Genomic DNA, 11,250 nt, shown 5'->3' with positions numbered 1-11,250 from the left:
AACCAATAGATCTGTTTTGGAAGAAGTGCAGCCAGAGTGCTCCTTGGAGGCCAGGATGGCTAAGCTTCGTCTCTCATACTTTGGACATATTGTGCGGAGGAAACAGTCGCTGTAGAAGGATGTCATGCTGGGTAAGGTGGAGAGTCAGAGAAAAAGAGGAAGACCCTTAATGAGATGGATTGGCCAGGTAGCATCATTGATGCACTCAAGTGCGGCAGCAGTAGTGAGGTTGGCCCAGGATCGGACATTGTTTCGTTCTGCTGTGCATGGGGTCGCTATGAGTCGGTTCCGACTCGATGGCACCTTACAACAACAAGAACCTTCTCACAAATTTTTGAAGCCCTCTCATGCATTATGTGACTAGTCAAGGACTGAATTCAACCCTCAAATGTGATTTCTTTGGCCAGTGAATTTTTTTTTTTTTTTTTAATAATGCAGAGCTTTCACACCACAGCCTGAAATTCTCCTTTCCTGAATTTCTCATCCCTGATGGGTAGGGGGCTGCCGGTGAGTGGCAGCTGCTCCAGTCCTTTGGACCCACACTCCCTGCTGGCACCATGCCTTGTTTAATGAGATTTTCAGCAATTTACTTTTTTCACACATGCCCCTCTTCTCTCATTCTTGTTACCTGTCTGACCTCAAGGTAGTTAAATCAGTGAATCTTGTAACAGACGCGTAGAAAGATGCTCCGAAGAAAATACTCCAAACTGTTTATGTTGGTGACAATGACACATGTTTTTTATTTTCTTCTTTTATACTCTTCTAGTTTCCAAACATTCTACAACAAACTTGGCTTTTTGTTTTTGTTTTGTTTTTCTTAAATAACCAAAAGACAAATGAACTGGTACTTAAAAAGAAAACCCTTCCCATCTTAAAGACTGAAATCAAATGTAACCTTCTGCAGGAAGTCTTCCTAGGTTCCTGACCAGGTGTGATGGCTCCCCAAACAAGAGCTCTTGTCTAGACCATGCCTCGTGCACACAACTGAGAACACACAGAGGGGAGAAGCTGGGTCTGTGTCTCCACCCATCAGCCAGCAACTGATCAACGTGTGTTTATTTCACAGAATCAACTGTGGTGGGCAGTCAAGCGTGCACAAGGTGGTCTGCAGGTATTCGGAGATGACCCTTAAAGGGGTAGGGCTGTAAGCCAGTGTCTTCAAAGGCAGCGCATCTCAGTCTTCAGAATGCTGGAGTGGAAAAGTGGGCTGCTATCTGTCACAGTTCTTGCCCCAAGAGGGCTTTGGGAGCTGCTGATAACCCCAAGGTGTGGGGCTGACAGGTGTGAGCAAGAGTGATACAGCTTATAGAGAGACCCAGAAGGACCAGCCCAGCCTAGAACATCTATACTAAGCCTGATGCCAGGACAGGCGGAGGTCTGTGTAGCAGACATAGATCTACAGCAGGCACCAGCGGTCTTAGAATCCACTACCCAAACTACAGCATTAGAACTGGGGACCCTAGACTGAGGGCTGAGGAGGCCCTGTCAGGAGGGTAAGGATTGGAGGGGTCTTGTGGGAGGGGCAGAAGGAAGCAAGGAAGCCCTCGGGTTAGGAAGGAAGGAGATTAAGTGAGTCTCTGGGAACAGGAGGGAAGACTGGGACTGAAGGAGGGAGGGGACCCTGGGCTTAGGGGTAGGGGAGCTGCTACTACGCTCACAGGAGGGGTCTGGCTCCAAAGCGCTGTCTGTTCTCAAATAAAAATGACCGGGGTTGCAAGAACAGTGGCTGAGAGTGTCATGTGATGATCACCAGAGAGCCACCTTGGCCACGTTCTGCCCTGGACCAGGAACATGGGCTGCACCTACACTCTGCCTGCATGGAGTGAAGTCTGATCCCTGCAGGTCCCAACCCAGCAGTGAGGCTGGGCTCAGGGCAGGTGATGAAAGGCTTGGCACCAGCCCAGTGAGGACAGCTTGGGGTGCTCCCATAGCCAGTGGGACTACGCATTCCATTGGGAGCTGGAGCCAGAGCCAAGTCATCCCCAAGATCCATTCAGAAAGCACAGCCTAGAAATCTTATCACCATGGCAACAGCCTCATCCCTCCGAAGTCCTTGGGGACCTTCTGAAGTCCCAGAGCTGGCCAGCCAAGGGCTGGGCCAGCTGTGGGGACCACGGGCTGTGGTGTAGAGCCAGGCAGGTGGGCTGGTGGCTTAGATGCGGCCAGATGAGGTGCTGCCAGAGCTGATGGGAAGCCGGGCACTGTCTGAGCTGCTTTTCAGGGAAGAGGAACCACCACCGCGGGCCTGCAGCCGCATGGACCAGTACCAGAGGAAGATGAGGAAGCCTGGGGCAGCAGAGGGAGTTCAGAGTCAGAGGCAGCCCAGCCCACCCTTCCTCCTCCCTCCCAGAGCTACCTTGACTGAGCTCTGCCTCCCTCCCCTCCCTCACCCTTCTGCCCACACAGGCTCCCAGGCACCTGTGTGATGTGTAATGAATGCCACACACTATGTGCCAAGCATTGTGCTAAGTCCTTGGCACACATCCTCTCCCTTTAGTCTCTCAAGGGTCCTATGAGGTCACAATTAGTCCATTTTACAAACGAAAAGACTGAGACCCAGGGCGGCCACGGGGCTTGCCTGAGCAGAAAATGGCAGAGCCAGGAAGGAGTCCAGAGCCCACCCATTTTGCTCCTCTCCCCAATATAATACTACTGATTTGTTCATGGCCCAGTAAATGTTGGCTGTGTGAAGTCCTTTTCATTTCTTGTAAGAGAAAACCAAGACTCAAAGATTAAACCACCTGCCTCGTGACACACATATGAACTTGAAGGGACTCCTTCAAATGGCTCCTCTGCAGATGCCTCCCTGGCCCCTCCGGAGCCCCAGCACTGACACTGCCTGCTATTGTCCTGCTCTCTGGAATTGCCGCTGGTAGTTGCCAGCTTGCTGGTTCACTATCCTTCCCACAAACATGAGCTCCACAGGAGTAGGATCCTCACTTGGCCGCCTCATGAATATAGATACAGAGCTTAGCATAACACTTGTATAGAGTTGTTGTTGTTAAGTGCATCGAGTCAGTTCCAACTCATAACAACCCTGTAGTGTTTCCAAGGAGCAACTGGTGAGCTTGAACTGCGGATCTTGCAGTTCAAACTAACTTTGCAGTCCAGCGCATTAACCCACAGCACCACACCAAGACTCTAGTACATAGTGGTGGTGTGCACTCTTAGCAACCTTGTGTAGGGTTTCTGAGGCTGCAAATCTTTAAGCAAGCAGAAAGCTTCGTCTTTCTCCAGCAGAATGGCTGGTAGTTTCAAATTGCTGACCTTGAGGTTAACAGCCCAACTTATACCCACTACGCTACCAGAGGTCCTTCTAGTATATTGTAGGTGCTCAATAAACACTTGTTGATTGTGGTCTGGATGCCCCATTTTATGGATGGAAAGATTGAGGAAGGAACCCTCAGGTCTTCTCTTCCATGCTCTGTGCATGGGCACCCTGCTTGGGCAATGGTGTGGGGTCTTCTCCACACCTACCTTGGAAGGAAGTGATGATACTGAAGAGGTAGAGGACAACAATCTGGAAGGTGCCGGAGGCAAAGGAGAAGAACACCAGGGCCCAAGGCAAGCCTAGGACCAGGCTCAGGCCCAGCAGCGTCAGCACATGGGGCCATTTCTGGGCGTGAGGGCGCAGCCGTAGGATCTGCACTACCATGGTGCCCAACATGACCGTGTTGAAGAGAAATATCAAACCGAAGAGGCCCAGATTGGTGATGCAGCTGACCAAGGAGTCCCGGATCCAGCACCTGTGGGCAAGGTGTGAGGGCTGAATTCATGGCCTGGCCGTCACAGCGTCCTACACCAGGGGTGTGCCCTACAGCGAACAGAGGAGTTACTCCCTTCTCATTTCTCTTTTGGTCCTTCCCTTTGTTGTTGTTGTTAAGTGTTATCTAATCAATTCTGACTCATAGCGACCCTATATAGGGTTTCGTGGCTGGTGAGCTGGAAATCTCAGTTTAGCGCTAATGTGTCTTTAATGCCTTTAACACTTGCTAGTCTCCCTTTCCAACAAGTGATCAAGTGTAATTTAATAGCTAGGTTTGCCACTGTCTCTGCCTTTGTTGCTGTTTATGACAAGTGAGGCTTGTTTTCTATTTATAGTGTTGATAAAGAATTTTTTTAATGTATTTAATCTAACAAACCAGATGATAAAAAAAAAAACATAACATAAAAATAATATAACTGGTATAAGATTAAGACAAAAAACCATGGGGTCAGGATGTGCAGGTCTAAAATTTTCAAAGTGCTGAGCTAGCAGAAAGAAATCCTTTTCAGCCTGAGACCCAAGAGCCCAGCTTCTAGTCCAGTCTTCACCACAGCCCCTCAGTGGGGGAGGAGGGGATCCCAGGCTTCTCTGGGTCTAAGTCTTCCCATCTGTGGAGCACAGTAAGCTTCACATGCTCGAAGCCATACCCTAGTCACACATGAGAAAACAGAGGCCAGGACCTGCCCAAGATCACTCAGTGAGTGAGTGGCAGAGCCAGACCTGCCTGCACCCTCCCTGACCCTCAGCCCTGTGCTCCAGCCACAACCCGGCCAGCAACCCCAGAACCCAGAGTTTCCTCGTATGGCCTGGACCCAGGGCTACTCTCCACCCTTTGTATCCTGAGGCCTGCATTCCCCCACCAACCCACACGGCCACTCACATGGAGGGGTAGATGACTCTCTCTGGAGTCCTGTGCACAGCCAGGATGATGAGGCCATAGTTGTTCACGTCCACCAGGGCCACCAATGTCACCAGGAAGATGGGGAACCCTGAAGATGACAAATCCTGAAGTGTCACTTCCCACCTACCAGGTCCTCCCTTCCCTCTGCCCAGAGGCTTCCTCCCAGAGCCAGCCCAGTCCCCTAGGTAACCCACCCCTCACCATCTGGGCCCCTCAGAGGAAGAGCCTGAGTTCCCCCCTGAGAGGCTGGAGTAGTGAGGGGAGAGGAAAGAAGACAGGGCACTGGTGAGTGGGAGTGAGTGGAAGGGGGGCATCCAGAGTTCTGCCCCCAGGGCTTGTCTGGCTGGGACTAGACCTTGTCCCTGAGGTGGGTCACCCACAGCCAGCACCCAGGCCTGGTACTGAATGGCGTCACATGAATGGATGGAGTTAACAAAGCAGAGGATGAATGAGAAATGCAGAAGGACATGGAAGATGCGGGCAGGAGCAGGCGAGGTTGAGGAGTGCATGAAACATCCAGTAGGACTTGTGGTGTGAGTTTCTGGGACTCTGACAAGAGAGCAGCCAATGTGCTGTTGGCCAAGAATATGGCCAAAGTCATGGGGAGTTTGTTACCTGAGGTTCCGGGGAACGCACAGGCAGTAGCACTGCCACTCTGGGTAAATGGGGTGAATGGAGGAGATTGAATTTCAGCTCCATTCATCCATAGCTGTGTGCCTTTGAACAGTGCACAACTTGCCATATATCCATATAGGGCCATCCTGCCTGAAAACCGTTTTGAACAGAAGGAATGATGTGCGTGTTTCTTGGGGAGAGAGCCCACTGCCTCACCTTCCTAAAAGGAACATTGACCCAACCAAAGAGAAGGACCCCCAAGAATGAGGGAGTGACGGGATGAAGGCAACAGAGGGGCCATTCAGAGAGGTAGGTGGAGAAATGGAAACAGGTGTCTGAATGGTGCCAGAAGCCAGTGGCAGAGGCAGGTTTGCTGAGGCCCAACAACATCTCTCCTGAGCCAGGAGGAGACCCAGGCCCACCCTCACGACTTACCCCAACCCACGAGACTCAGCTTCAGCATGTAGCCAGGGACGTAGGTGCCGAAGACCTCAACCACAAGTCGGTAGAGATTGTAGCCCTCGAGACCCATCCAGGTGAGGCAGGCGAGCAGGGAGAAGTGTAGGAGGATGGCACTGGCCTGGCAGCCCACCTTGGATTCTGTCAGGGCCACGGGTTCACTGAGGAGGAAGCTCACGTTCAACAGGAAGATGGCCAGCAGCAAGTTCATGTGCACCTTGATGGTGTAGTCTCGAGGCTTCCTCCTGTGTGAGAGGGAAACAGGCCACTCTGATGGGTCAGTGTGGGAAGGCGGGGGATGGTGGGGGTGTGCCCACTTCTCCTCCTCCTCCAGGAAGCCTATCCAGACTGCTTTCTCTCTCTCATACACACACAAGCACACACACTCTCCTATTCTCATGACAACAGCCAGTCTGCTCCTCACTTGTCCCTGTGCACCTACTGCGTGCCCAGCACCACAGGCTTGGCACAGGCCTGCATCAAGTCACGTGAGGAAGGCAAACAGTCACCACAGTTGTTGTTGTTGTCAGGTGCCATCGAGTCGGAACCGACTCATAGCGACCCCATGCACAGCAGAACGAAACAATGTTCGATCCTGGGCCAACCTCACTACCGCCGCCACACCTGAGTCCATCAATGATGCCACCTGGCTGATCCATCTCGTTGGGGGTCTTCCTCTTCTTCTCTGACCCTCCACCCTACCCAGCATGACATCCTTCTCCAACGATTGTTTCCTCCGGACAATATGTCCAAAGTAGGAGAAACGAAGCTTAGCCATCCTAGCCTCCAAGGAGCACTCTGGCTGCACTTCTTCCAAAACAGATCTATTGGTTCTTTTGGCAGTCCATGGCACTTTCAGTATTCTCCTCCAACACCACAACTCAAAGGCATCAATTCTTCTACAATCTTCCTTATTCACTGTCCAGCTTTCGCATCCATATGAGGCTATTGAAAACACAATGGCCTGGGTCAGGCGCACCCTAGTCCTCAAGCTGACATCTCTGCTCTTCAACACTTTAAAAAGTTCCTGTGCAGCAGATTTGCCCAGTGCAATATGTCGTCTGATCTCTTGACTGCTACTTCTGCGAGTGTTGATAGTTGATCCAAGAAGAATGATCCTTGACAACTTCAATCTTTTCTCCATTGATAAGAATGTTGTTTATTGGTCCAGTGGTGAGGATTTTTGTTTTCTTGACATTGAGATGTAATCCATATCGAAGGCTGTGCTCTTTAATCTTCATAAGTAAATGTTTCAAGTCCTCTTCACTTTCAGCGATCAAGGTTGTATCATCTGCATATCGCAGGTTGTTAATGAGTCTTCCTCCAATCCTGATGCCACGTTTTTCTTCATAGAACCCAGCTTCTCGTATTATTTGCTCAGCACACAGGTTGAATAAGTATGGTGAAAGAATACAACCCTGTCTCACACCTTTCCCAATTTTAAAACATTCAGTGTTCCCATGTTCTGTTCGAACAACTGCTTCTTGGTCTAGGTACAGATTTCTTAGAAGTACAATGAAGTGTTCTGGAATACTCATACTTCTCAATGTTGTCCATAGCTTGTCATGATCCACACAATCGAAGGCCTCTGCGTAGTCAATAAAGCACAGGTAAACATCCTTCTGATATTCTCTGCTTTCAGCCAAGATCCATCGGACATCAGCAATGATATCTCTCGTTCCACGACAGTACAGTAGGCAGATGCAAATGATGCCTGAACTTCATGAGTTTGAACCACTCTGATCCACTTGCACGTGGATTTTTTTCATTAAATATATTGGACCCTTCTTCAACCGGGGCACCGTAATTGATACTATACAGAAACAGTTTTTAGAAATGAAAAAGCCAAAGAGCCAGACAAATTATGAGGCATTTCTGTAAATTTACACTGAGCATGCCTGCCCCTGTCCATTTTTCCCACCTCTTCTACCTATGCACTCTGGAGACAGGAGTCCTGGTGTGGCACTGTATGGTAAGCATCAGACTACTAACCACCAGGGTGGCAGTTCAATCCTACTAACCACTCCTCTGAAACCCTCTGTGGGGTCGCTATGAGTCGGAACTGACTCGATGGCATTTAACAACAAAAGCCACCCCTGAGACATAAAGACCAAGCCTCCTGCTCCTCAGCCTAGTCAAGGTGAAGCCGGTTCACTTGTAAACAGATGACGTAAAACTTAGAGTGTCGATAAACACAGGACAGCTCTGTCCTTTCCCTTAGCGTTCTCTTACGAACATTTTCTTTTCTCTAGATTATGTTATTATAAAAATACAGCATATAACACATATACAAAATAAGTGTTAATTGACTGTTTATGTTATTGTTAGGGTGAAGTTTGGGAGGAGCATGGGGTTCCACTCCCCTAACTTCTGTGTTGTTCAAGGGTTTTTCTCCTGCCAAGATTGGAAGGCAAAGAGTTTGGACTTTTTGCTATTTTGGAGGATTCAGTGGCGTTTTGCATATCTGTCTGGGGGTCAGTGAATCTGTCTGTAAGTCTGGCTCTGCATGCCCTCCAGGGCACGGCCAGCTTTCCTCCACAGCTTCCCACGCCCTGAATGGTGCTCTGCCTGCAGACAGTTGGCGGCAGGCAGATCCCAGCATCCTGGCTTCCCATCCCACCCTGCTCTTTCAGCAGTGCATCACCTTGGCTGGCCTTTTCCCTCGGACTCTTGGCTTCCTCATCCATGAGGTGGAAGCATTGATGCCTTCCCCCCAGAGCTGGAGTGAGGGGAACACCTCAGTTCCTAAGGGCTCCTGTCCCATGTCCTATGGCACGCTTGTGATCAATCAGTAGGTGTTCGGGATTCCATCCCCACCCCAGGCTTCTGCTGAGTCCATCAAATGGACAACCACATCACCTACTCCTACCCCATTGCATGTAGACACCCATAACACAGGCACACGTACACATATATGCGCACACAGTATGCATACACACAGTTCCCCCTCCCCAAATGTCAAAGGCAGTCAGGGCACTCTGGATGATCACAGAACTAAAGGTGACTCCCCTCTACCCTGACAGTCCCAGAGCCTGGCTGCGGGTGGACCTCAATTTAGACCAAGCCAAGAACAGACAATCCAGAACCCCCACCATGGCCAGCCTTGGGTCAACCTTCATTAAGTTTATAAAGGGGTCCTTCTCCCCCAGGGAATTAACTAGGACTGGGATGACAGAGCTTCATGGGGGATCAAACTCCAATGCCCGCAGGGAACAGGTCTCAAAACAGTCACCAAGGAGTGCTGGCTTAAAAGAACTGGCAAGACTGTGCTCTAACAGCTGTGACCTGGGGATCTGAAGCCGGTCTGCTGTGTTTCGAGGCCTAACTCTGCCACTTCCTTGCTGTGCGACCTCAGACAAGCCACTTAGCCTCTCTGAGTCTCCCTTGCAGGGTTGCTGTGTGGATGAACCTGAGACAATATTGTAAAGCACTAGCATAACTGTTAGCCTTATCTTCACCAGTCTATTGGTACTAGGACCCAATGGTTTCACAACTGATGATTTAAAGACAAAAATCGTGAGTTTTAGGTGAACTCTCCCAATATTTAAATGTTGGCAATTTGATTGAAAATGTAAATGCTGCTCTGTTCAAACACCATACATACAAGGAGGCGATGGGACCCTCAGGAGCCCTCAGGGTTGGGGGTGGCAAGCCTTGGGGCAGGTCTTTCTGGCTGTGGAGGCCTGGAATGGAGTGTCCCCCTCCCCTCTCCTCACCCCTTCCAGGTCCTACCTGGAGCAGAGGTAGGCGGTGATGGTGAGGACACAGGCCAGAGCAGAGATGACACAGCCCACGTAGGACAGGAGGGTCAGGTAATGCTTGTGCACGGCGTCCACCTCGACAGAGGAGACCTGGGCCAGATAGCAGGCAGGGCTGGCCTCAGTGTCCCCAGGCAACACTGAGGGTCTGCCCCAATGGAAGTCTACGAGCCAGCATCCTGCCCTCACACGCAATGTGCTTCCCACAGGTGAAGCTTTCTGGGCTGGAGCTCTCACCAGGTACCTCACCCACAAAGGTCAAGAGCTCTCTAGCCCGACCCCTCTGCTGTCCTGCCATTCACCTTTTTCTATAATAAGCATTCAACATATGACTCGATTTCCTCTGAGGAAGTAAGTTCTCTACCCCCAGGGACATTCAGGTGACACTCACAGGGAGAATGAATGGCCCTAGAGAGTCCCTCAGATGCTGGAATCCTAAGATTCTGGGAGCATGAACCTGGGACACAAATCTTTTATGATCCTGGAGCCCACCTCGGGGTCTCTATGTTGGGCCTAAGTGTCCCCTCCAGAGCTCATTAGAGTTACACTCCAGACCCCACTGCAATCTTGTAGGTCAGGTCTGTAATCTGCATCTTTATCCTGTTCCCAAGATGCACACCAAATGCACAACAAAATCTGGAGATACAGAGCAAGAGTTACCCAGATCAGATTTTGCCCTTACAAGCGGTGTGATTCTGAGTAAATGGTTTACCCTCTCTGAACAATAAGGACTACCGGGGGAGTTGTTCTAAGGGATAAATTCCATCATGTGTGAAAAGTGCCTGGTACAGAACAGGAAGTGGGCTGTGGTGTGGCTAAGGGTGGGAGGGCTCCACTCACCATCAGCACCGCGAAGTAGGTCAGGTGGTTGCAGAAGCAGGATGTCTGGGTCTCTCTCCTGAGGGTCTCACACCCAGCATCACTCCAACTCCCTGGGCTGCTCACTGAGGGGACAGCATGCAGCTCTAAATAAGTCCCCAAGGACCTTATAACACCCCTAAATGCAGACCCTCTAATTAGCCCCCATTTTCTCTTCAAAGCCCACCTTCTTCCAGGACGTTTCCCCTGATTACCTCACTCCCACCCTTAATGATCCTCTTTCTCTTCCAGAGACTTGCCCAGCCCAGAACCGTCTGTACTCACATGTTGGGTCTTCAACCCAGAATACACACTGTAGCGTCACATTCTTCTGTACGGACAAGAAAGAAAGAACACGGATCCCATTACACTCCAACCTTTTGTAAAGGCCCAAGCAGGGGAAACCTAGACTCAGCCAGGCAATGTTTTATTAAGAATAAGTAAGGTAGAAGAGAGGGATAAAAAGGAGCATATGGCCAATCCAGGTGCCCCCCCCCCCCCCTCCCCCGCCCCCCCATGCTCCCTCCTCTGATGGATTCTCATACTCACAGGTTGTGGTTGGTGCTGGAAGGTGAGAACCACAGGATCTGAGAGATTGGCTACTATGGTGTTTGGCACAACAATACCCAAGACCTTCTCACCCAAGACTTGGCTAGAATTCTTGTCCTAGATAAATGGGGTTGGGGGAAGAGAGAAGAGGGAGGCTCAGGGCTGAGGCATCTCCTGAGCTCCCTCGATTCCTGTCTCTCCCCAGCACATTTCTCTGAGATGCTGAGTCTCCCTCTGGAAACACTTCTTGCCTGTGTAGTCATTTACACTGTAGTGAGAACTGCATTGCTTGAATTTCTTCCAGAGAGATTTTCACATTGCAGTTTCCCTTCTGACTACACAAG

The 11,250-nt window shown here is 50.4% G+C and overlaps 1 protein-coding gene across 1 annotated transcript in view; it reads right to left on the bottom strand.

Annotated features, from left to right (window-relative positions):
* Window positions 1-2,152: 2,152 nt before the first annotated feature.
* The window catches only part of GPR56 (G protein-coupled receptor 56), a 40,193-nt gene continuing 31,095 nt past the window's right edge, over window positions 2,153-11,250 (bottom strand). Inside the window, exons 8-15 of the mRNA XM_006863622.1 lie at window positions 10,907-11,023; window positions 10,643-10,688; window positions 10,340-10,443; window positions 9,474-9,592; window positions 5,718-5,986; window positions 4,647-4,755; window positions 3,478-3,746; window positions 2,153-2,286 (exon numbers count right to left, since the gene is read on the bottom strand). Of these exons, the coding sequence (XP_006863684.1) occupies window positions 2,153-2,286; window positions 3,478-3,746; window positions 4,647-4,755; window positions 5,718-5,986; window positions 9,474-9,592; window positions 10,340-10,443; window positions 10,643-10,688; window positions 10,907-11,023 (1,167 nt within the window). The remainder of the gene's footprint in view (window positions 2,287-3,477; window positions 3,747-4,646; window positions 4,756-5,717; window positions 5,987-9,473; window positions 9,593-10,339; window positions 10,444-10,642; window positions 10,689-10,906; window positions 11,024-11,250) is intronic.

Source organism: Chrysochloris asiatica, unplaced genomic scaffold (assembly GCF_000296735.1).
Source record: "Chrysochloris asiatica unplaced genomic scaffold, ChrAsi1.0 scaffold00055, whole genome shotgun sequence".
Lineage (NCBI taxonomy): Eukaryota > Metazoa > Chordata > Mammalia > Afrosoricida > Chrysochloridae > Chrysochloris > Chrysochloris asiatica.
The sequence above is the reverse complement of the archived record's forward strand: the minus strand, read 5'-3'. Positions and strand labels throughout refer to the sequence as shown.